Raw genomic sequence first — 24,177 nt, forward strand, 5'->3', positions numbered from 1 at the left:
CTCCTGTATTTAAGTTTTCAGTTATGCCTATTATCATTGTCTGATTTGGCCATATTTTATAAAGTGCTGCCTGATAATAATAAAACAATCCCAGAGAAACATTGTAAAGCCTGGGTTTTTAACATTTCTTTCCACATTTGCACACAGCATGTTCAGTAAATGTCTTTAACGTGAAGGAAAGAATGCTGTCTCCACATCTCCACATCTTTAAAACAGTCTGTATCACATATAAAAAAGTGTCCTAATAGCTCCTGTGAGCAAAAAAAGAGTTTGAGTGCCTACCTAGGTGATCTTTTTTTAGAAGAAAATTGATATTGTGTCCCATCTATGGGTGATCTTTTGCCCTTTCAGTAGAAAATGTTTCCATGCCTCCCCTACTAGACAGTCTCCCAAAAGTGCCCTTTCCAGGTAGGGTGAATATAAACATGGTAATGTGCCTTAATAGGAGCTCCACATTGATAACATGTCCCATCTATGGGTGATCTTAGCCTGGTTAGATGCTCCACAATGATAATATGTCCCATCTATGGGTGATTGTTTGCCCTTTCAGTAGAAAAGGTTTCCGTTTTGAAGCATCTCCCATGCCTCCTTGACTAGACAGTGTCCCAAAGGTGCCCTTTCCAGTAGAAACAATGTGGTAGGATGAATAAACACATGATAATGTGCCTGGTTATGTGTTCTACAATGATAATATGCCCCATCTATGGGTGATCTTTTGCCTGGTTAGGTGCTCCACATTGATAATACAGGTATGCCCCATCTATAGATGATCTTTTGCCCTTTCAGTAAAAAACGTTTCCATTTTAGAAGCGTCTCCCATGCCACCCCTACTAGACAGTATTCTGAAGGTGCCGTTTCCAGTACAAATAATGTGGAAGGGTGAATAAAACCATGGTTATATGCCTGGTTAGGTGCTCCATATTGATAATGTGTCCCATTTATGGGTGATCTTTTGCCCTTTCAGTAGAAAAGGTTTCAGTTTTGAGGAGTCTTCCACGCTACCCCTACTAGACAGTCTCCCAAAGGTGCCCTTTCCAGTGCAAACAATGAGGTAGAGTGAATATAAACATGGTGATGTACCTTGATAGAAGCTCCACAATGGTAATATGTCCCATTTATGGGTGATCTTTTGCCATTTTATTTGAAAAGGTTTTAGTTTTGAGGCGTCTTCCATGCCACCCCTACTAGACAGTCTCCCAAAAGTGCCCTTTCCAGTAGAAACAATGCAGTAGGGTAAATAAAAACATGGTGATGTGCCTTGATAGAAGCTCCACATTGATAACATGTCCCAACTATGGGTGATCTTAGCCTGGTTAGATGCTCCACAATGATAATATGTCCCATCTATGGGTGATTGTTTGCCTTTTCAGTAGAAAAGGTTTGAAAAGGTTTCCGTTTTGAGGCGTCTTCCATGCCACCCTCACTAGACAGTATCCTAAAGGTGCCCTTTCCAGTAGAAACAATGCGGTAGGGTGAATATAACATGGTGATGTACCTGGTTAGATGCTCCTCATTAATAATGTGTCCCAACCATAAGTAATCTTTTGCTCTTTCAGTGAATTAAATGTTATGATGTGGTTCCATATAGGTGCCTTCCAGTGATGGTATAGTTACTTTGAAAAAGTAATCCGATTACTGATTACTCCTTTAAAAAGTAACTTAGTTACTTTATGGATTACTTGATTTTAAAAGTAACTAAGTTACTTTACAAGTTACTTTATTAGTTACTTTCAGCAGCTGCAGACACCACCTCCCGCCGCGGCGCCGCCTTAACATAAAAAACTATAACCAGTTTTGCCAATACTCCAAAGGGAGGTGGTGTCATACCGGACCCAACTACTGAGAAGGATTTAATTCTGACAGTGTTCATTTAACCCTCATGCCCTCCTCAAATTTTGCACCCTCTGGACACCTTCGTGGCAAAAATGTACACGCACCAAAAAACTGCTCTTAAATCATTATACATTAATTTTTTTTTCTGCTTTTTTTTTCATAAATCACTTAATCAATTTCAGACCTACTCAAAACTACCAAACATTAAATAATTTTCAGGATTTTAACCCTTTAAATGACAGTTTAATTATTTGAATTATTGCATTTTGTTTTGCAAAAAAACACGAAAAATGTATTATTTTCCATAAAACAAACAGTGGACAGATGGGGAATTGGTGGTAATTACATTCTTGGATATGTCAAAGATTAGCAACAAAATTGTTTTGATTGCATTATTATTTTTTATGTAGTGCCAGATTTCAAATTTTGCACCCTCTGGACACCTTCGTGGCAAAAAAGTACACGCACAAAATCAGCAATAAAATCCTCATATGTCAATATTTTTTTTTGCTTTTTTTTTCATACATCACTTAATCAACTTCAGCCCTGATCAAAATGATCAAATATTCAATAATTTACAGGATTTTAACCCTTTAAATGACGGTTTAATTACATTAATTATTAATTATTCATTAAAAAACCCACAAAAATTTAATTATTTTCCATATAATAAATAGTAGATGGATGGGGCATTGGTGGAAATTAGAGTCTTGGATATGTCAAAGATTAGCAACAAAATTTATTTGATTGAATTATTACTTTTTATGTAGTGCCAAATACTCCCTCTGGACACCTTCATGGCCAAAAATGCCCCATTGACTTCCATTGAAACCACATTTTTTTATCTCACTGCAATTACAGTATAAAATCATGCATTCTGAAATGTTAGTATTTCATTTTGAAGAAAAGTAGTGATATTTGACATTTTTACTGTATTCCATTAGATTCAACAATTTTCCCATTTTAGGCTGATGAATTAAATTCTTGTCATTTTGCCAGTTATATTATGGAGCCATGTGACTAACAGGGGACCCCCTAGAGTGTGTGTGTGTGTGCAATCAGTTTAGAAAGAAAGAACACTTTTGTTGGCATTGCTGTCACAAATGTACAATGGAATTAGAATTCTGAATTTGCTCCTAAAAGTTTAGCTTAGTTCCTTTCAAGCAGACCAGCAGGCCCTGCAGCATGTGACCTGGTGCTCTCTACAAATACACCTGTTACACTTGGTGCAGGTGGTAGAGGACCTCTTCTTTAGGCCTGTGCACAACCAGCACACACCTCTCTTTCTGGTGGCAGTAGTGCCAATGGCAGTATCAGTTGTTTCTGTATGAGCAGCAACAGGGGCCTGTAAATCCACCACCATGGCAGCAGCAGCTGCTGTACGTGGAGGGTGCCATCTCCGCACAATTTCTGAGGACACCATGGATTTCCCCACTTCCTCTAAGAACAGCCTCCGTCTGTATGTTCTTTGCTGGTTCCAGGAGGGAACCACAGCAGTGAACAGCACGAAAGCATTGAAGGCGGAGATATCGATGCAATTGAAGAAGAGGACAAGAGGCCACCGGGAGGTCCGCCTGCTACAGCTGTAGGTGCTGACCACCTACGAACAACCAAGAACAATAGTCTGCTTCAATCTGGGGGGAAGCTCAGGCTTATTTGCTCTGATGGTCCCTACCAGAGCCACCTTCTTCCTCAGAAGCTCCTGGGCAAGTGAGTAGGAAGTGAAAAAATTGTCACAAGTAACTGTGACACCCTTGAGCCCCTCAGTCATATCCAGGATGACTCTCTTTCCCTGGCCCATTTCTAGAGCTCCACCAGCGGGTTTTCCAGTATACACCTGGCACCTCCAGGCATATGATGTGGCGACGTCTGTGGTAACCCAGATTTTCAGCCCATACTTCGCTGGCTTGCTGGGCATATACTGCCGGAATTTGCAGCGGCCTCTGAAAGGTACAAGCTGCTCATCGACGCAGATGTTCTCCCCTGGATTAAAAAGGAGTGGGAGACGCTGCACCCATTTGTCCCACATATTACGGAAAGCAGAAAGCTTGTCCTCTTTGTGTCGGCAAGGACGGGTGAGTCGATCATCAAATCGGAGGCTGGCACTTATCAATTGAAATCGTTTGTGGGACATGGTGGCTCTGAAGACTGGTCTCCCATTCTGGTCATCCCACAGGCTGCGGGTAGATTCTCCTTTGGACCGGTACACACCTGCCAGAATGAGAAGTCCCATGTATGCTCTAATCTCTGTTTCATCTACATCACTCCATCCTGACACCGAACGCCTCCCATGCAGGTTTGTCATTTGTAAAATCAGCTGGATCATGTCAGGAGTGAAGAAAAGGTCAAAAGAAGATGCCACATCATGGATTCTGGTTATGGCATATCTTGTGGGCCCTGCAATCATGCCACTGGGTGCCTGAATGTAGCGCAGTGTCTTGGAATGAGATGGAGACCAAACTTGCCCATTTTTCGCTGTCCACTCACTGTTAAGATGGGCAGGATCCTCAATGTCCTCTTCACTTTCAGAGGAAGGGTCAGAGGCACTCTCAGAAATGGAGGACTCCAGTGACCATTCCGTGTTAGACTCCGCGTCGAAGCTTGTGTCTTCTTCAGAGGATTCCTGCAGCTCGGTTGTAGATAAAGGCTGCATGACCATTTCTAATGCTTCCTCTGTACTAAAATGTCTCTTCATTTTTCCTGCAGGTCTTTCTCCTTCTCTGCTCTCTATGAAATGACCCCTCAGCCAAACTGCACGTTTATCTTTGGCTGTGAAAGCAGCCAGGTGCATAAACATACTAATAGTTTTTTTGTTGTTGTTTTTGATTACATCAAAGGCAAGAGGCCATGATTTTACTCAATCACCTCTTCAAAGACATCCATCAAAGGTGACCTTTTTTCACCCCAAAAATATCAGTGTGTGCTTACAGATTCACACACACACTCTCATTATCTCTCTCTTTCTCACAGGCCCACACACACACACACACACACACACTCTAGGGGGTCCCCTGTTAGTCACATGGCTCCATAATATAACTGGCAAAATGACAAGAATTTAATTCATCAGCCTAAAATGGGAAAATTGTTGAATCTAATGGAATACAGTAAAAATGTCAAATATCACTACTTTTCTTCAAAATGAAATACTAACATTTCAGAATGCATGATTTTATACTGTAATTGCAGTGAGATAAAAAAAATGTGGTTTCAATGGAAGTCAATGGGGCATTTTTGGCCATGAAGGTGTCCAGAGGGAGTATTTGGCACTACATAAAAAGTAATAATTAAATCAAATAAATTTTGTTGCTAATCTTTGACATATCCAAGACTCTAATTTCCACCAATGCCCCATCCATCTACTATTTATTATATGGAAAATAATTAAATTTTTGTGGGTTTTTTAATGAATAATTAATAATTAATGTAATTAAACTGTCATTTAAAGGGTTAAAATCCTGTAAATTATTGAATATTTGATCATTTTGATCAGGGCTGAAGTTGATTAAGTGATGTATGAAAAAAAAAGCAAAAAAAAATATTGACATATGAGGATTTTATTGCTGATTTTGTGCGTGTACTTTTTTGCCACGAAGGTGTCCAGAGGGTGCAAAATTTGAAATCTGGCACTACATAAAAAATAATAATGCAATCAAAACAATTTTGTTGCTAATCTTTGACATATCCAAGAATGTAATTACCACCAATTCCCCATCTGTCCACTGTTTGTTTTATGGAAAATAATACATTTTTCGTGTTTTTTTGCAAAACAAAATGCAATAATTCAAATAATTAAACTGTCATTTAAAGGGTTAAAATTCTGAAAATTATTTAATGTTTGGTAGTTTTGAGTAGGTCTGAAATTGATTAAGTGATTTATGAAAAAAAAAGCAAAAAAAAAAATTAATGTATAATGATTTAAGAGCAGTTTTTTGGTGCGTGTACATTTTTGCCACGAAGGTGTCCAGAGGGTGCAAAATGCATCCAGAGAGTATGAATGACGTGTAAGAGTAAAAGACAATAGATTTCAAAAATTTAATGAAAAAGCAGATTTTCTGCAAAAATTCATGCCACTAGCTGCAACATAGCCAAAATTATCACCAAATGAAAAAAAAAAGTTGAAAAAAATGTACAAAAATGCCCGAGGAGGGCATAAGGGTTAAAGCACCGGAACTTTTCTTGTCTTTACTCTGCGCCACAGTGAACTTCCAATCACGTGAGGTGTAAAATCTTTAAATGCTCTCCTCTGCCCTGGCTAGTGAATTGGGTCGCGGCCGCAAAAAAAAACGCCTTTATAAAGAGATAGGGGGCTTTGAGAACTGGTGAAAAACGAGAACGGGAGGAAACTAAAGACACGCCAAGCGCGAGAGAGAGAGAGACAGGGGAGAAAGCGAGACGCGTGTGATTGGGGAAGAGCGGAGGGGGAATGGGTAAGGGAGCGGTGTGTGTGTGTGTGTGTGTGTGTGTGTGTGTGTGTGTGTGTGTGTGTGTGTGTGTGTGTGGTGGAGATGAGGTGGAGAGAGAGAGAGAGAGTAACGCACAGTGACTTAAATAAGTAACTTTAATCTGATTACTGGATTGGAAATAGTAACGCGTTAGATTACTCGTTACTGAAAAAAATGGTCAGATTAGAGTTACTAAGTAACGCGTTACTGACATCACTGGTGCCTTCACAGTAGGATAAACTGTATATGAGAAAACAAGAAAACAAGTTTAATTAATATTACTGATGGTAGATTGTTACATTATGTTTTCTAGTTTTAGCCACACCGCCTCTAGAATCTACAGTTAGTATGAGTGAATTGGTTTGGAATGAAATCTCTGGACAGAATTGTGTCTGTACAGTAGGTGTCACTGTCTTCATTCAGAACACATGAAGGACTTACTTAGGAGACAAGCTGGCAGAGAGAGAGAGAGAGAGACAACAAAACCAATTTATCTGATATATTTATTTATTAACAAACACATCTAAATATAAGTAGGAGAGACTCCTACTTCTGAACAGATGTAAATAGACGAGTAATTGGCTGTGACTAACATACCGAAAAAGCCTTCTGTGCCTGTCACAGTCCATTACTGTGTACTGTGGAGAAGTATTAAATCAACAATCACTTCAGAAGAACATGAGTGTTTACTAACCCTGCACGGACTCAAAGAATTAACAGTGAGAATTACAGAAAAGCCACAAAGCACAGGGCTTTATTATTCTGCCTTCTGCTCCAGCATGTATTCACTACACAGGAAGATCATCACTTCCATGGTTTGGCAGTGATGTTATGTCTGTCACATAGATAGTGATCAGTATAATCCCCTTGTCCGTGTCCATTTAGTTAATTTGCTTTAGATTTAGTGGATTAAGACATTTAGTAATTTAATTTGGACGTCTGCCTCAATTTGACCTCACACGCTAGACATTCAGGCAGTAACAGGAGTGCAGGCATTAATGAATCAAATCAGAATCCATTCAGCCTTTCTAATACTTCTAATACGAAAACAAACTCCTCTCAGTGGCTCCTGTCCAAATTACACAAAGCTAGTTCCTGTAAGGAACATTAAAACATCTCTGTTCAGCACAGATATGAACAGTGGGTGGTTGCAGTCACCTTCCTCTTCAGTCCAGTGAGCGGTAAGCTTTAAAAAGAGTGATGGGAGTGATGAGTGAAGTAATGAGGAATGAGGGCACTCTAAAATAGGTCACTGTAGGTTTACAGGAACCACCCCATCAGGATGATCAGTGCCATGTGGATAAGACTGGTGCTGAAGAAAGAACATCCCAAAGAGTGATTCTTCCCAGAGCAAACAGTTACTGTGTTTCAGAGCCTAGGCTGGGGTTGATGTAGACCAGGTCTTCAGTAGATCTTTCCTATGATAACTCCTTCTTAGTAGCTTTTCTTTATGTCATTTTTACCCAATGTTCTCCCCAATTTACCAACTCACTAGGACTTCCACTATTATTTGCAATGCCTGACATTAAGAAAGGGGTGTCAAACCTTTGTGGCTAAGGGTTTTCATTCCATGCAAGCAGAAAAAAAGCAAATGACCATATTTGTTTCAACTCATTACCGTATTTTTTGCACTATAAGGCTTTAATTTCCCAAAAATCGTCGGTGTGCCTTATAATCCACTGCATCTTATGTACAGTATGAATTTTACCAGTCAGGTATTAAGGAGCAGTAAAGGCACTCCGTTTAATTTAGTGTCTCCAGCACCGAGGCTTTAGTAGCATTACATTGTAATTTAGAAGAGTTGAGTATTATCAAAGGTGAGCATTAACACCCGCTAGCACTACTGAAGAAGTATTAGCATTAGCCGCAAACATCGCTAGCTCCTTTGCTGTTCAGAGTTGAGTATTATTGGCCTACAGCTTGCTGCTAACCCCGGCTGCTAGCACTGCTAGATTAGCAGTATTAGCATTAGCCACTAACCGCGCTAAGCACTAGCTCTTTCGCCGTTCAGGCGTAAATATATCGGACTAGCAGACTAGCTGCTAATGCTAATGCTTACTGTAAATAAATGGAAGCACTGTACTCACCCAAATAAACAGTTTCCAGTAGAGAAATCTGTGTAGATTAACATCCAGCGCTCGTTTAACTTTGACAAAAATGAATCCAGTGCAGTTTATGTATGAAAATAGACCAGAAATTAGACATTTTAATTGATAGTGGGCCTTATAATCCGATTTGTGCCTTTTAGTGCGAAAAAATCAGATAAACAAGTGAAATCTGGTTTCGCTGCTGGTTGTTCAGAATGAAAACCTGCAGCCTGTAAAGCCTAATATGTGCAGGATTGACACCCCTGCTCTAGGATAAAGGTAAGGACAAGCTCTCTTTTGAACAGCTGCCAATGCATCACTATGCAGGCAGCCGCTTGGAGAAAAGCGCAAGAAAAAATCAACCAACAGAAGCCTGAGCCGACTAGCTCAGGCTACCCACCCAGAGATAGGGAAGCCAATTATACTCTCTCACTGGCTCTTTGGGCTTTGCTAATGGTTTCATGACCAAGGATTTACATTTCTTAACAGGAATAAAGCATAATTTCTATGTTTTTGTCTTTGCGTTCTACAATGGCATTCCATTAGTTAACCCAACCCATGTATAACCCATGGGGGATGCTACCAGTTAAGATCATTACCACATGCTGCACTGTCCACTGTGGGTTGTAATACCTTCTAGCCTTCTATTATGCATGCTCGGTACACATGTGACACTGTAGATCGAGGAATGTTATATGCCTACACATATTGGAAATGGAATATCCGATCCAACAAAATTAGTTTTGCCTTGCCTTTATCACTCTGGCCAATGTTCAACCTCAATCACAAGATAACACCTCAAAAATGTACACAGGTGTGGGTGTTCCCAAGTACTGAGCACCAGGAAGGATACATCAGTTGCGTCCCTAAAATCTCTCAGAATGTAGGCTGCATTTCTAGGCTGTATATGAAGGGTTCTTCATTTCAGAACACACTTTTTAATGTAGCAGCCAAGAAATGCAGCCTACTTCAGTGGCAGCCTAGGCTTTGGAACACAGCCTCGCTCTATTTGTCCCAGACTGAGCTGAGCGTCATATCTTCACCTTCTCGCCAGTTCAATCACTTAACAGCAGTGCCACGTCTAGTATTCCTCTTACTTTTATGTTTTAAACAGCACTTCTCAGGTTGCACCTTAATGTTGTTTGGGTGGATCTTCCACGAGTAATCACTTAAACATGTGATGGCTGGGGGGAACACCGTCTCACAGAGATTTTTAATGCAGTGGTAGCGCAATTCTCAGACACATAAACCTAAAGTGCTGGAACCAAGTGAACGACTCCAAATGCCAAATAATGTTAAAGTTTAGAGGTTGCGTCCCAAACTGGAAGAGACCTGGAGCTGATGAAATCAGAGTATCCTGTGATGAAATAGTGTTTTTACCTATTGAAACAAGATTTTGTAGACCTGAAATTTTCAACTAAACACAGTGTTCATTTGATAAAATTGTTGGCAATGACAAACAGAGATATATTTTTATGAAAGTGAATACTGCTATTTGATTAGGATGAACGGAAACAGCTGTATAATTCTTTTGATCTCCAGCCAATAATTCCATCTCAAGCCCGCATGCTTTAGTAAGTGGCTTACTAAAGAACGTGAGAGATTGGTGTATGATTAGCGCTTGCAATGGAAACCAAATGATTCTTTACAGAAAAGTGGGTCAATTGACTCAAAATCATCTGTTGCACTGATGAAAGCTGAAGGAGTCAGATTTGTTAATGGAATTGTCATTCGATTAACACTGTCATGCCAAAAGTCATGGCACAGAAACATGTTTTTTATGGCATTTTTTTTAGCTGACACTCTTATCCAGTGTGACTTACAAGGTTAGAGTTGGGCCAATGTAGTGTTAGGAGTCTTGCCCAAGGACTCTTATTGGTGTAGTGCAGCCTACTCATGCAGACTGGGATTTGAAGACTGGGATCTCTCACATGATGTGAAAGCCACACCAACCACATATAGGAGAACCTGTTCTGAAACCAGTCATAGGACAGAAACTTGTTGGAGTATCTGTCTCAACTCTCCTGCAAAGGTTTTTCCTTTGGATTGGAAACACTGCTGTGAGAATTTGACTGAATTCAGCAACAAACAAAAGTGTAAATAAGGTCAAGATTATGTATTCATCAAAAGTATTGGATGGAGCACCATTATAACATAAAGCACATTCAATTTCACTGCTCCACAGCTCAATACTGTAAAAGGATTTGTATCCCTCTAAAAAGCCCACACATGGCGTAAGGTGCCAATAGATTCTTCAATGAGTCATATTCTATATGCTTTATTCACTTATGTCACCTACGTCACCATCGTCTACCAAAACGAGGCTGTGGGCACAGAAGCAGCGTTGAACCACTGGGTACTAGCAATGCTGCCTCACTGCTGTGTTCCCAAATACACTTCTTAAAAAAGAAACCTTCCATAGTTTCCCCAAAGATCCTGTACTTCACAGTGAATAGATTCACAAACTCAGTTAAGATCACCATTTCAATTTAAGATGTATTTTTACAGTTACTGTGCTAGCTAGCTAAGGCTAGCCATAATAATTTTACCCAGCCTGTCAATCCAGCCAGATTAGCAGAACGTTAGCAGACAGACAGCAAGCTAGCTAAACTCGGTTCTCCGGCTGTGACTTGATTAACCCTGTTTTTTTTCTCAGTTTAATGTCAAAGCGATTGGGGTCAAGCCATAGCTTTTTAGAGTAGCCTGCTTAGCTAGCTAACTAGTTAATACCCTACCGTGGGGAGCCTCGTCTTCCAAGAGTGTACTCTTACTTACATGCTCAGCTGAACTGTATTTGGTATGTAACAGTAGTGTTAACATTAATTTTATGTCTGATTTGATATTGATATGAAGTTTGAAACACTACAAAACATTGTTGAAGAAGGATGCTGTGCTCACGTTATTTGCCTGGACAGTGAAGCCTGTAAGTAGGACTGTAGTTAGACGAATTACACAGTATTTTTCTACAGTCAATAAGTTAGTTGTTACTAACCAGCTAGCAAGCTAGCTAACACGTGAGTTTTTAATGCAGTAAACAAAGGTAATTATCTAGCTACTTTCCACATTGTGCACATAACCCTAGCAACTAAATCTAGTTACTTTAGCCTTTCAGAAAAACAGCCTGGGAATCCTGCACTTATTTCCTGCCCATTTTTTGACTATTTCACTGTTTCACAGGCGCTGCCATTTAAACTGGTGGATATTCTGCCGGCTCCCTTGCTGTCTTAAAATTTCCGGTTTAAAAACGTACCCCCCAGCCTGGCTTTCGTTTCAATATGGGTGCAGAGTAAATATTAGAGGTGTGCCAAAAAATCGATTCACATAAGAATCTTGATTCTCATTTACTACGATTCAGAATCGATTTAAAATGTCCCAAAATCGATTCTGAGGGGCGGGTTTTAGACTGATTTTGGGCTGGGTATTTTTGTTGGACCTGGCAACCCTGGGGATAGCGCTTGTCCTTTCAAACGGAGATCTTCCAGACACACACAGAGCGTAGGTGTTTGAGAATCACCGGTAAGATGGCAGAACAAGCACTATATTACATTAGATTAACGTGTAGTTTCAATGTTTTATGGCAGAATGCTTCATAACAAGCATAAAAAAGATCGCTAGTAGTTAGTTTCAGTAACTGTTAGCTAGCTAACTAGCTAACTTTCCAGTTCCACCTTAAATAACGCTACAGGTGGCAGCGGGCTGCAGCATTTAAGGCGGAACGGAAAAATACAATAAGCTAATCAGAGCTAATTTCAGCTCCTCATCACAGAGGAATTAAGGAATGGACCATATGAATTAATTTCTCCACCTCCTGCCCCCTTTCTGAAGAAATACAACGACCTTAAATTAACTAGTTAATCAGCAGCTGCTCCTGAACTTTAGCGCTCCACTGCTATCATCACATCAGCCCAGCAGCGTCACCTACACACCACCGCTAGTAGCCTGGTAATAAAGCAGTGTTATTTATTATTTATTTATTGTTCATTAACGTCATTGTGATATCCCAGTGATTCCTCTGTCACTGAGGACCCACATTCCTGCACATTTTATTGTTTTTGTAACACATTACCTGCTCCAGGACCAGTGTATATTATGGAGGGGTTTTTTTCAATAAGATTCATAAGCCAGAAGCAGAAATTTTTATAATTCAAATCGTTTTGAATCAAAAATCGATTTTGAATCGAATCGTGGCCCCCAAAATCGGAATCGAATCGAATCGTGAGATAGTAAACGATTCCCACCCCTAGTAAATATGGTACATAGGCAATACTTCTCTACAGGGATTTGAATAGTGTCAACAGCAGGTGCAGCTGAAAGTAGAAGAGTCCAGAAACATTAGGACCTATAGTACGTGTATTTCTCACTTATCTGTTTCAGACTGACAAGTAGGTCATTAAGGTGATTTCTGACCTGAGAAAACTGGGTTTTTTGTTCTGCTCTGGTTTGTCCGGAAGGATTACTCTCATCCCCCTCCTCTCTGATATCTGTTGGTAGCTCTGTCAGCCCCACTTTGCTCCAACCCTTGATCTTCCAACTTTTTCTGGGACCCCTCCAGCAGAATAAATCCTCCGCTGCCTTTGAACACATGGGTCAGGAGCGATCACGGAATGTTTGTCTTCCTCACGGACCTATAAAAACTCGAGAGCTGGCCGATCTTCTTAATAGAGCAGCTGCGTTTAGAGCTGATTGGCTGGGACAGAGGAGGCCAGAGGTAAGTGAATTTTTTCAGCCTGTTAAAACAAGACGTACAACAGTAGCGTGTGAACACTGGAGTCTGATGATTGAGCGAATGTTTGGTCCAGCTCACACGAACATTTAGATAAAACACTGATAGGAAACAATAGCCTAGTTCAACCTTGTCCAGGATCCAAGGAATGAGAGCGAATGGCCAGGAATACTACACTAATGAGTTTTTGGAAAAGTTGATGAAGCAGAAAACAGTGCTGTGGAGGTGGATATCAGCATGCAATCAGCACGGTGCAAAGTGCTGTCTTTCCCGGCCTACTCTACAGCTCTTAATTAAAGCTTAACACTGTGCTCAGAACAGTCCGTAAAGGGATTTCAACAGTTAAAAGAATATTGCAGCACACTCTGGATTCATTGTTAAATTCCAATGGGGCTCTGTCCTTTCAAGGGCGCAACAAACAAATGGACCCTTTACTTTTTAAAGGCCTTTCAGAGAGCCAGTGAGCTCCAAGGTGCTTCAATTTTTAATATCCAGCTGCCAGCACTTCTGAGTCAGTACTGGCAGGCTGCGGTTCGTCAGAATCTGTGTTATTAATGGCACTCCTCATTCTAATTCTCTGATGCAACGTGCACCAAGAACACAACAACACAATCATCACTGATACAAAAAAAACACACACACACACACTTTGAAGCTGATTGTTCCAGCAGCATCTGTTTCACAGAACAGGATGTTTCACACAATATAGTGACACTCGGGAATACTATTACCACATTTTAAATTACGAAATTACAGCAATTACAAGAACTACATTTTTTGACAATATAAAAGCATCTAGAAATGCTGGTAGCAATTTATTTAAAGGGTACGTACATTCATAACGGTTTCACAACACATTCATAAAAAGTATTGAGGATGAATATCACACTAAAGCAGTGATACAGAAATATGTATAAATAGCTTATGCTTTTTCAGTACTTGAAAAAAAAACATATTTCTGTAGAATATAATTTAAATTTATTCTAAATGTTTTTAAATATATAGCTCTGGAAAAAAATAAGAGACCACTTAAAAATGATTAGTTTTTAGCTAATTAAAAACCTCTGGAATATAATCAGGAGGAAGATGGATGATCACAAGCCATAAATTTTTGCACCAGGATAAAGTTATCCAAAAGCAGTGTGTAAGACTGTTGGAGGAGAACATGCCAAGATACATGAAAACGGTGATTAAAAAAACACAGTTAAACTCTTAAAACTTTATGAATATGAAATGTTCTTATCTGAGGTCTAAAAGCTCTGCATCTTTTTTGTTTTCATTTTCTGCAAATAAATGCTCTAAATGGCAGTATTTATATTTGGTATTTGGTAGAAAAGTTTATAGAATAAAAAAACAATCTTCATTTTACTCAAACATATACTTATAAATAGCAAAATCAGAGAAACTGATTTAGAAACTGACATGGTCTCTTAATTTTTTAGAGCTGTATATATAAAACACTATCTAACACGTCAACTTTCAACAGATTTTTTTTCCAATACATTTGGAGCATTTGTCCTGATCTAGTCATCCTGGTGCAGTGTTAAGAAAAACTGCTAGATTACACTTAAAAAATATATATATATATTAAGTGCGAAATACACAGTTTAGTGGGGGATAGTTATCATGCATTTTTATTTCTTATATCCATATAAATAAGTCATAAAACACTTAATCATGTTAAAAGGTTAACATAAATAATTATGTACAGTATTTAAAAAAGCTTTAATTTATCAATCAAATTTAAATATTTACACTGCTTATGAATGTGTTATGAGGAAACTTTATATAGACCTGTCATAATAATTACGTTGTCATGCTTTTGTACAATATTCAGACAAATTTTGGCTGCCTTTAGTATTGCCTATTGTGTTTACTTTACAGAGGAGGACCCATGAACATGAATAAGAATGTATGTTGACTTTCTTTTAAAGCAGTGGTTTTATTTTATTTACTATTTTAGAAAACAAAATGGTATTAAAATTAAAATATTATAATTTATCACAATTAAAACACAATAAAAACAAATAAAAACAGGTGATCTTGACAGGCCTACCAATATAGGTACCCTTTAAATAAAGTGTTACTTCAATGTTTTACAAGACTGAGCAATACAAGTAAAAATAATCACAAAACAATAGAGATGATTCTCTCGTACACTGCCTTATAAAATAGTCTCTAGAACAGACCACAGAACATCTACACAAAGAAAATCCTACTAAAACATTCTTTTAATATTGTAATTTAGATTTTGTGACTTTGTGAAAACAGCAATACAACAGCAGTAAGGGTTCAGTTAAAGCAAGAGCAAATAAACAGTCTACACCTACTCATATCGTTTTGTATCTCTGGCTTAACTGAAAGCACACATTACAGCACAGTTTGGCAGCAGTTTTCAAAAAGCAATGGAAAGTGATTAGAGGTTAATTAGCTGGGCTGAATCACCACTGTCACCACCCCACCCCACCTCCTCCATCAGCAACTTAATAAAGCGAATTAATTTAACATTTGAGACTGATGAGCAAAACATGTGTTCAGACTCAGCCCTTGGTATTCCCGTCAGAATTCCCACTTGTGTTTGTGTTTCCATGTGTTAAAAGCTGAGGCTATAATCACTGGCAATCTTTAAAATCTGTACAGCACTCAGTTCACATTTTAACCACTACCCTGCTACAAATCTGGTTCAGGTTTCAGATGATTAAGGTGGCTGAGAAGCTGGTCATCCAGATAAAACATACCCTATATAGATAAAGCAAAGTCGAGCTTGGTATTTGTGGGGTTTTTTTATAGCTTGGTCAGGTTGATCACACTTATAGACCATCTAAACTTTCAAACTCAAACCTAAACATACCCTACAGTATACTAGGGGTGTGCCATATCATACATAATAATATTGCCAACATTTTTAAATATGTTGTGAATAATATTATACTCTAAAATATTGTGGTATATTATCACCCACCCCTATTTATCACATCAGGGTACTACTTTTTTTTTGCTGTTTTTAGCAAAAGAAAAATTCACACTGTTCTCATTTCGCATTATATATCTACTAGAGACAGGTTATGATATCTGTCCAGTATCATTTATTTTACTTTAATCCTGGATATATGGAGATATTTGAAGTGCATTATTAGTATCAGGACATTCTGGATTTCTGGAACATTGACTTCTGTTAAAAATATGATAAAATTCTTAATTAGTCTTTTTTTAATATCTCAGTAAGGGGTGTGCCATATCATATTGTATACAATAATAACATTTTATTTTCATTTTGTTGCAGTACTGTATTCTTGAAATAGTTTTTTTTTGTAATTCAGTGTTTTATCATAGCGTCTCAAGTATTGTGTTCTGTAATCGTGAAAATACCATGAAATATCGTGATATTATCGCCCACCCCTACCCTACCCTACACTAACCAAGACCTAAACCAGTCAACCAGTTTAAGCAGCTTGAGCTGGCCAGGCTGTTTTTTATAATGGATTGTAATCTTGCTGCATAACTAAATAAAGAGCTTATAGAGTGAAGATTGTTTAATGAGCCTAAAGGTCTTTGCACCACAAAAATAATAGCGGCCAAAAATAACAAGAATAAAAGAATTCCAATATTAAATTTTTTTTTCTAGCCTCTATACAGATTCCAATAGCAATATTTAATATAGACAAAATGATCACTTGACCAATTCGAGCAGTAGTATCAATAAAAATACTGTCCATCATTCATTCAAAACAATCGTCAATCGTAATTAATGTAAAATGTGTAATTAATCATACTGATACTCATTTGATTTCATATTGCCCAGTGTTTTTTTTAGAATATTACCACAGTATTTTGTGTATTAACTTGCTAAACCTGCACTACTAAGATTAGAATTCAGTTTATTTCTTGTTATAGGTTTGGTATAAGTGTCTAGTTTGTAATTGAGACCCTCCATTACTGTAAATGATACTCTGCTCTCCTAAAAAAAGGTGTCACAAAGGTTAATTCAGTGATGCCATAGAAGAACCACTCACGCACATTATTTAAAAACTGTAATCATAAACTGTGATCCTTAAAGAATGAAATTAAAGAACATTGCACTGACCTGCAGGATATCTGTGTGGGGTTTGTTGCATTGAATGTGTGTAATGTCTGCCAGAGTTAATTGGCTGTTTGCATGGACAATTTTAGCCAGATGCAGCCGGTCACAATCAGTACCACCCACTGCACTGTCCACTGTGGTTGGTAATGCGTTCTATGAGGTATTCCCAGTACACTCTGGGTCAAGGACTGTTTAATGTGTGCATTTTATACAGGTATGGGCAATCCCAAGCCATCCCCTTTATCTAACACTTCATGATCAATGTACACACCACTGTGTGTTTAAATGTTCTCTACACTTTATAGAATCAAAATTGGTTCTTCTACAGCATCACTCAATTTGTAGCACCACTAATTTTAGGAATGTATGTCGTAAAAAGAAAACTATCCAAAGTGTCCAGACCCCTCAATCATATTAAAAAAAGCAAAATAATATGTTCTGATTGAACTCAAGCCACTACAGTCAGTCACATGAATAAATATTTAACATCTCTTCCCACGTCTGGATGCCATTCACTTTTTTTCCCCTTCGATTTGCAGCATTTCAGCAGCAGAAATGCCACCGCTTGGCTAATTTCTGTCACTGTTGTCATTTTCTGTGAGAGTTATATTGAAAATCACAGAGACGTCCCTCTGCCTCGCTTCGGCTTTTCCATTCCTGCCTGATTTGGTCTGTAATTTGCTGTGGGTGCCTCATCCCTAAACATATGTCATTCATATTGATTCTGTTGGTCTGTACAGGAGAGCCTTTGTTTTCCTGCAATAACTCAGTCGAGGATAAATTCGAGTTCACTCTCCTGAAAGGTCTGATTATGCTTTGTGAATGTAATTTGTGCTCCCTTGAAGAATGGCATCACTGTTATGAAAGCATTTTCCTACTCGCATGAAAATGTCAGAGCTTGGTATAGGCATCCAGAACGCCATTCTGGTGTGTACTACACGAAACATTTGTAAACTGGTGGCTTCCGGACGACACAGACCTCTGAGATGAATGACGAAACCTCTTCTTGAAGACAGTGCTGCTCTTCTGCCTGTCTCTCAGGTACTCCTGATAATTTCTGGTCAGCAACGTGTAAAGGAACGGGTTGATGCAGCTGTTGCTATACGCCAGACAGGTCACCACAAAGTTGACGTAAACCATTGTGTTGCGAGACAGCTTCCCAGGGTAATAGATGCTGAGCAGCTGCCACAACCAGAAGGGTAAGAAGCACGCCCAGTAGGTGAGAACGATGCCGAAGATCATGTAGAGCACCTTCTGCTTGGGACACTTGTTCATTTCCTTGGACGAGAACACGGTAGTCTGGGAGAGCCAGTAAGTCCTGGCCAGTTTCAGGTACAAGTACCCAATGATGCAGCCAGGAGCCAAGATGCAGGTGTTGAAGAGTACCGTTAAATACACCTTATAGGCTGTGAGTTGCCAGGTAGGGTGGCACATACGCTTCTCAATGCCATCTTGAACATGTCTCCTCAGGTCGATCATGATCATGGTTGGCAGGGCGAGGACGAAGGAGGCGAGCCACACAGCCCAAGCCACAGCTCTCCTGCAGCGTCTAGCCCGAGCCAGAGTGTCCAGTGGGTTCACCACAGCCAGGTACCTCTCGGTGCTCATCACGGTGAGGATGAAGATGCTGGCGTGCATAGTGAGGAAGTCAAGGCTAAAAAGGATCCGGCAACCAACGTCTCCGAAGTACCAGTCCTTTGCAAAATAGGTGCAAACTACGAAGGGCACAGTGGCCAGGTACAGCAAGTCAGCCAGGGCCAAGTTCACAATGTAGACATACATGGTTCCAGTGACGCGTACGGAGATGTTCATCACCGCCAAGGTATACACGTTTCCGAACACGCCCACCACAAACATCAGGCTCAGGACAGTTCCTAACACACACGTTACCAATGTGTGACTGGCAGAAGACACTGGCTCTGGCAGGATGGCTGTTGGCGAAGAGTTGGCAAGCAGATTTAAGGAACCGTTCGGCTGGATCCACTGACTGACTGAAAGATGGTCAAGCGTCCCCATTTTCACAGAAAATCGAGAGTCACCAGTTTATAAGGAGAAAGGTTGGTAAAGCAGTCTGGAATGAAGTTCAGGCAGCATCGTATTTCTGAAGAAATCCTGTACAGCTGGGCTGAATGTGAGCAGGTTACATTTCATGCAGGTTATCAGACACTGGAGACTCCAGAGGTCCTGAAAAAATTGCCAACAACATACAAGCCAGGTTAGAGACAGATTTGCTGTTATTTTAGAAAATACAGCACAGAGACTACATTTACATTTTTATTTAAGGAATTTAGCAGATACCCTTATCCAGAGCAACTAACAAACGTGTTTTGTTGATTATTTAGAAACATATCCAAAACTGGGTTTGTAGAGACTAGAATTAGAAAGATATTTAAGGGGTTGATAATGTGTAGACAACTAGGAGAAAAGTGTTAGTTTAGGAACTCTTTAACAAAATTAGTCTTTACTTCATTCCACCCCTTTGGTGCAGGACAGAGAAAATTCAGGATGTTTGTCTTCCGTGGGATAGTTCGGTATTTTTGACATGAGTCTGTATGGCATCATCATAACCAGTGTTGTGCATCCACACTGACTTACCCCCCACAGCGTCCTGTGAGCCGAGTTCTTGTCCAGTTTAGGTCAAAGCGAAAGTAGTCCGGCATGTTTGCTGGGGTCAGGAAAATAACTCCTTTTTTTTCCCAAAGCAGTACGTGTTCAAAAGAGTGATTTATTTACATCACAAAAAACTAACCCTGCAAAAGTCACGCCTCGTAAATCACTTGGGTCCTACTTTCTCTCGTTCCATATCAATGCGCGCAGCGCTGCAACCTGACAGCTAGCCTACGTGTTTGGGTCGCTTTGTTTACTTCTCGCCTCGAGAACATGTGTGACTACGAGAGTGATGAGGAAAACATTGATCACCACTCAGAGCCACGGGGATATCTTTATGAACCCGAGTATACAGATGTTGAACTTCGCCAAATGGAATTAGATCGGGCAGAAAGAGAGAGGGTGGACAGAGAAGTGGTGGAAGATGAAACTGGAGCCACTGCTGGAGCTGCGATACCCAGGGTGGCCGACAAATCCTGGTGCACTTGTTTCAAGTGCGAAATAATGCAGACCGAGGTGGAATGCTACTGTTGCCACGAGTGGGACTGAAGTGCGCACTGCAAACACGAAGCTTTTTTATTTTTTCCACTTTTGTGTCCACATGGATGCCCAGCGCTAGTACCCAAAGTTTCCTCAGAGCAACATCAGTCACAGGAAAACGATGAAAACTCTGCGGAGAATCAGCCACATCTTTGTTGCTACAGCCTGGATAGTCCCAAGTCCGCACCATTTTAACACACACACCTAGCTAAATATTTATATATGTTTACAAAGCTTATAAAAGCCAATAGACTTCTCCCTAAAGTTAGCTCGTTTGCGTTGCTAGTCTGAACACAGCTGCTAAGCACTGCCAAAACACAGAACAAGTTGACGCGTGCGCAGCTCGCTGTCAGAATGACGCGCACTGATACGAAATGAGAGAAAGTAGGACCCAAGTGATTTACGAGGCGTGACTTTTGCAGGGTTAGTTTTTTGTGATGTAAATAAATCACTCTTTTGAACACGTACTGCTTTGGGAAGAAAAAGGAGTTATTTTCCTGACCCCAGCAAACATGCCGGACTACTTTCGCTTTGACCTAAACTGGACAAGAACTCGGCTCACAGGACGCTGTGGGGGGTAAGTCAGTGTGGATGCACGACACTGGTTATGATGATGCCATACAGACTCATGTCAAAAATACCGAACTATCCCTTTAAGGGAAAAGCTCTTGGTACCGACTACAATACACACAGCTAATAAATCAAAATAGGTAGACATACTCTATGCAGGTATGCTAGCTGGTTTCAAAACTAGTTCTCATCCAGCTTAGTGAATATTGCAATTTATTTAGTAATATTACTTCATGCTGATTAACCAAACAAAATTTTGATTTTGTGATTTATTGCATCATTTTGTTTGCGATGCATTATCAATACAGAGCATCAAATGTCTATATTTTTATTAAAAGATAGGTGCTCTAAACTCCCTAAGACTGCCCGCCCCCTCCCCCCTATTTGACTTAATAATAAAATAACTGCTTCATTACTCCACGTGGTGGTGCTAAATAAGTAAATAGGGTACACCTGAGGTGAAGAATATTGGTAGTCAAATTCGGTGAAACTAAAACCAATAAATGCATAACACGACGTAACTCAGATGTTGAACTTTCGTAGAGAATTGTCTTGCGATACATCAAATATTGCAGAATCACAGTATTGTGACATCATTGTTACCATGGGCAACATATCATGGAAAACAATATATAGTGAGATGCCCTGTAATTCACACCTCTATGGTCAACCAGCTTATTACCTGTTGACTAGCTTGGTCTTATTGGTCATATCTATAGACTAGTTTGGTTATGCTGGTCAACTAGAATGGTCAAGTTTGGTTGATCATGCTTGGAGACCAGCTAAACCATCAAACTCAAACAAAATCTTAGGTGGTTAACTAGTTTAACCAATTTAATCTTGCTGGTGATGTTGGGCAATCAGTTTAGTTCTGGTCAATCTGCTTTGTCTTTTTGGTCATATCAATCACACAGCTTGGTCATGGTGTTCATGCTAGCCAACCACCTTGTTTATTGCTGGTCAACTAGTTTGGTTATGCTGGTCATGATGGTCAACTGGTATGGTCAAGCTTGGTTGGTTGATCATGCTTGGAGACCAGCTAAACCATCAAACTCAAAACCCAATTATACCCTATGCTGGTCAAAATCTTAGGTGGTTTAATCCTACTGGTCATGATGGGCAATCAGTTTAGTTGTTTCTGGTCAACCTGCTTGGTCTTATTGGTCATGCTAGTCGATCACCTTGTTCATTGTTGGTCAACTAAATTCAGTAAATATTTTAAAGTTAAATCCTGATGTAATACAAACAGCACAAGGACAATCTCATATTGTAACATTTTGTTCTAGAAATAATGTCAGAATTAATGTTAGTTCTATGAAACGTAAAACATTCATTTAAAGCATTTTAATGGTTAAATGGTTGGAACAGATTAGTAAAATCAAATAATACACTTTTAAAACAAGCTAGTTTTATTTTCAGAACTAATCCAGCACCTCTTTAGTCGGTTATTAAGGTAAAATGAACAAACACAGATTCACACACTGTCCTGTGATGCTCTTTTAGGATGTTAAAATGACTGAGAAAGTGCTTTAAGGTATTTTAAACATATTTTAAAGGGTCTGTGAAACACATTTAGTTTTAAGGACAGATCTGCACACTCTTGGTATTTTAATCTCTTATTTGTCATATCTATTGGTCCCATCTATATATCAAGCTTGGTTGGTTGTTCATGCTTGGAGACCAACTAATCCATCAAACTTAAAACCAAAATATACCCTACCCAGCTGGCATTTCAATGTTGAATCAATGTTGATCAACGTTGATATTATGATTGAATCAATGTTGGATTAGGTGTTGATTTTGAAAAGTGAATCAACATTGATATAGCAACGTTGTTTCAACGTCATACGTTCAACCTTTAACAAACCATAGCTCACTGAAACTAATAAACTTACATCACTGCAGTAAATCTGAGTATAAAGAAAGTTACCACCACTACCAGTCTGATTACCAGACTGAACATCTGATCTAAAAACACTAAAACAGTAAAACTAATAGAACATGAACATGATGATAAATTAAAAAGCATTTAATGCAAATAAGTAAAAAGTAAAACACTTTTTCATTCCTCCATCCAACCGTTTTTATTAATTATATGGTGATAAAATGTAAAATACTAATTCAAAAGGCAGAAGGTTGAGCACATAATGTTGATTCATGGTCTAAATGTCAACGTTTGCACAACCATTTAACATTAAATGTTGATTCAACGTTGTTCCAACATTGAAACAACAACAACACACATTACTTAAGTCATGTTTTAACACATTTTAACGTTGAAGGTCGGATGTATGCTGGTCAAAATCTTAGGTAGTTAATCAGTTTAAGTAACCATCTTGAGTTGGACACTGGACATTTTTAGCAGGCTTGTACTGGTAACAGAACTAGAAATTCTTACCTGTTCTGCTTTAAAATCGTCCAAAAAGTGTCCAAACACTTCAGCCTCCTCTCGGTGCTTTCAGTCTGGAGCTCAGAGCTGTAAAGATCCTCAGGAAGGGCTGAATGGAGCTGGTTGGTATCCGCAGGTGTTTCTCTGGGAGGAAAAAGGGAAACCAGAGCACGGACTGGAACTCCAGCGCGCGGGAGCTCCTCTGCTGCGCGCGTGCGGTGGGATTACTGGTTTTTACCTCAGTGAGGAAACCAAACCCGCCTACCGCAACATCAGCAGAATCACCCAAACCCAGCCTCAAAATACCACTGACCTCCCGCTTCCTAAAGCACAGGAAAACGCCCCTCATAAAGAGAACAGGGGAATATTACTCAAAAAAAAACATATAAAGCATATTCCGCCGGATCTGTGCCATTTCTGTCCACAGGAAAGTACATGTAGAAATGTGCGCACTAACCAAATAACTTTAAAATACATTTATTATTAAGCATACTGTCTTGTACTGACTTGTCTAATTTAAAAGGTAAGATATTGTGGCGGCTCTGGGTTGTGTGTGTGGCTGCCTGTAGGCATGTTTCTATTCTTGTGTGTGTGGGGCCTTGCTCCAGCCTACGTAATTGGTACCTCCCCCGTAACCTAGGGTATGGGGAGGGGCCATGCAGATGGGTGCTGGTTAGGGCACTCACCGTAAAGTAGGTGGATAGTGAGTTTAGTCACTTGGCTCTGTTGGTAGTCTATAGATAGATGGTTTTAGCTCTTCTAGTCTTGTTAACGATTGTAAGTGAGTGGCAAACCGGTTCAATAAAGGAGCTGTTGAGTGTTCAACAAGTCTCACGGGTCTTCTTTCCTCTTCCACGCCACAATTTGTAATTTATAAAATATAAAATAAAAGCCCCTTAGAA

At 39.5% G+C, this 24,177-nt stretch overlaps 1 protein-coding gene across 1 annotated transcript; it reads right to left on the minus strand.

The window, feature by feature from the left end:
* Positions 1-15,010: 15,010 nt before the first annotated feature.
* Positions 15,011-23,847, minus strand: uts2r5 (urotensin-2 receptor 5). The gene is made up of 2 exons (XM_007247807.4): positions 23,285-23,847; positions 15,011-19,353 (listed from the first exon to the last, which is right to left on the minus strand). Exon 2 carries the CDS (start codon positions 19,183-19,185, stop codon positions 18,061-18,063), a length of 1,125 nt encoding a protein of 374 aa, XP_007247869.3. The 5' UTR covers positions 19,186-19,353; positions 23,285-23,847; the 3' UTR covers positions 15,011-18,060.
* Positions 23,848-24,177: the final 330 nt, after the last annotated feature.

The sequence above is a fragment of the Astyanax mexicanus genome, chromosome 3 (genome assembly GCF_023375975.1).
Source record: "Astyanax mexicanus isolate ESR-SI-001 chromosome 3, AstMex3_surface, whole genome shotgun sequence".
In the NCBI taxonomy this organism is placed as follows: Eukaryota; Metazoa; Chordata; class Actinopteri; order Characiformes; family Acestrorhamphidae; genus Astyanax; species Astyanax mexicanus.

What these genes read in the sequence shown, in the direction of transcription:
- uts2r5 (XM_007247807.4), bottom strand. Translation starts at nt 19,185, where the DNA reads ATGGGGACGCTTGACCATCTTTCAGTCAGTCAGTGGATCCAGCCGAAC.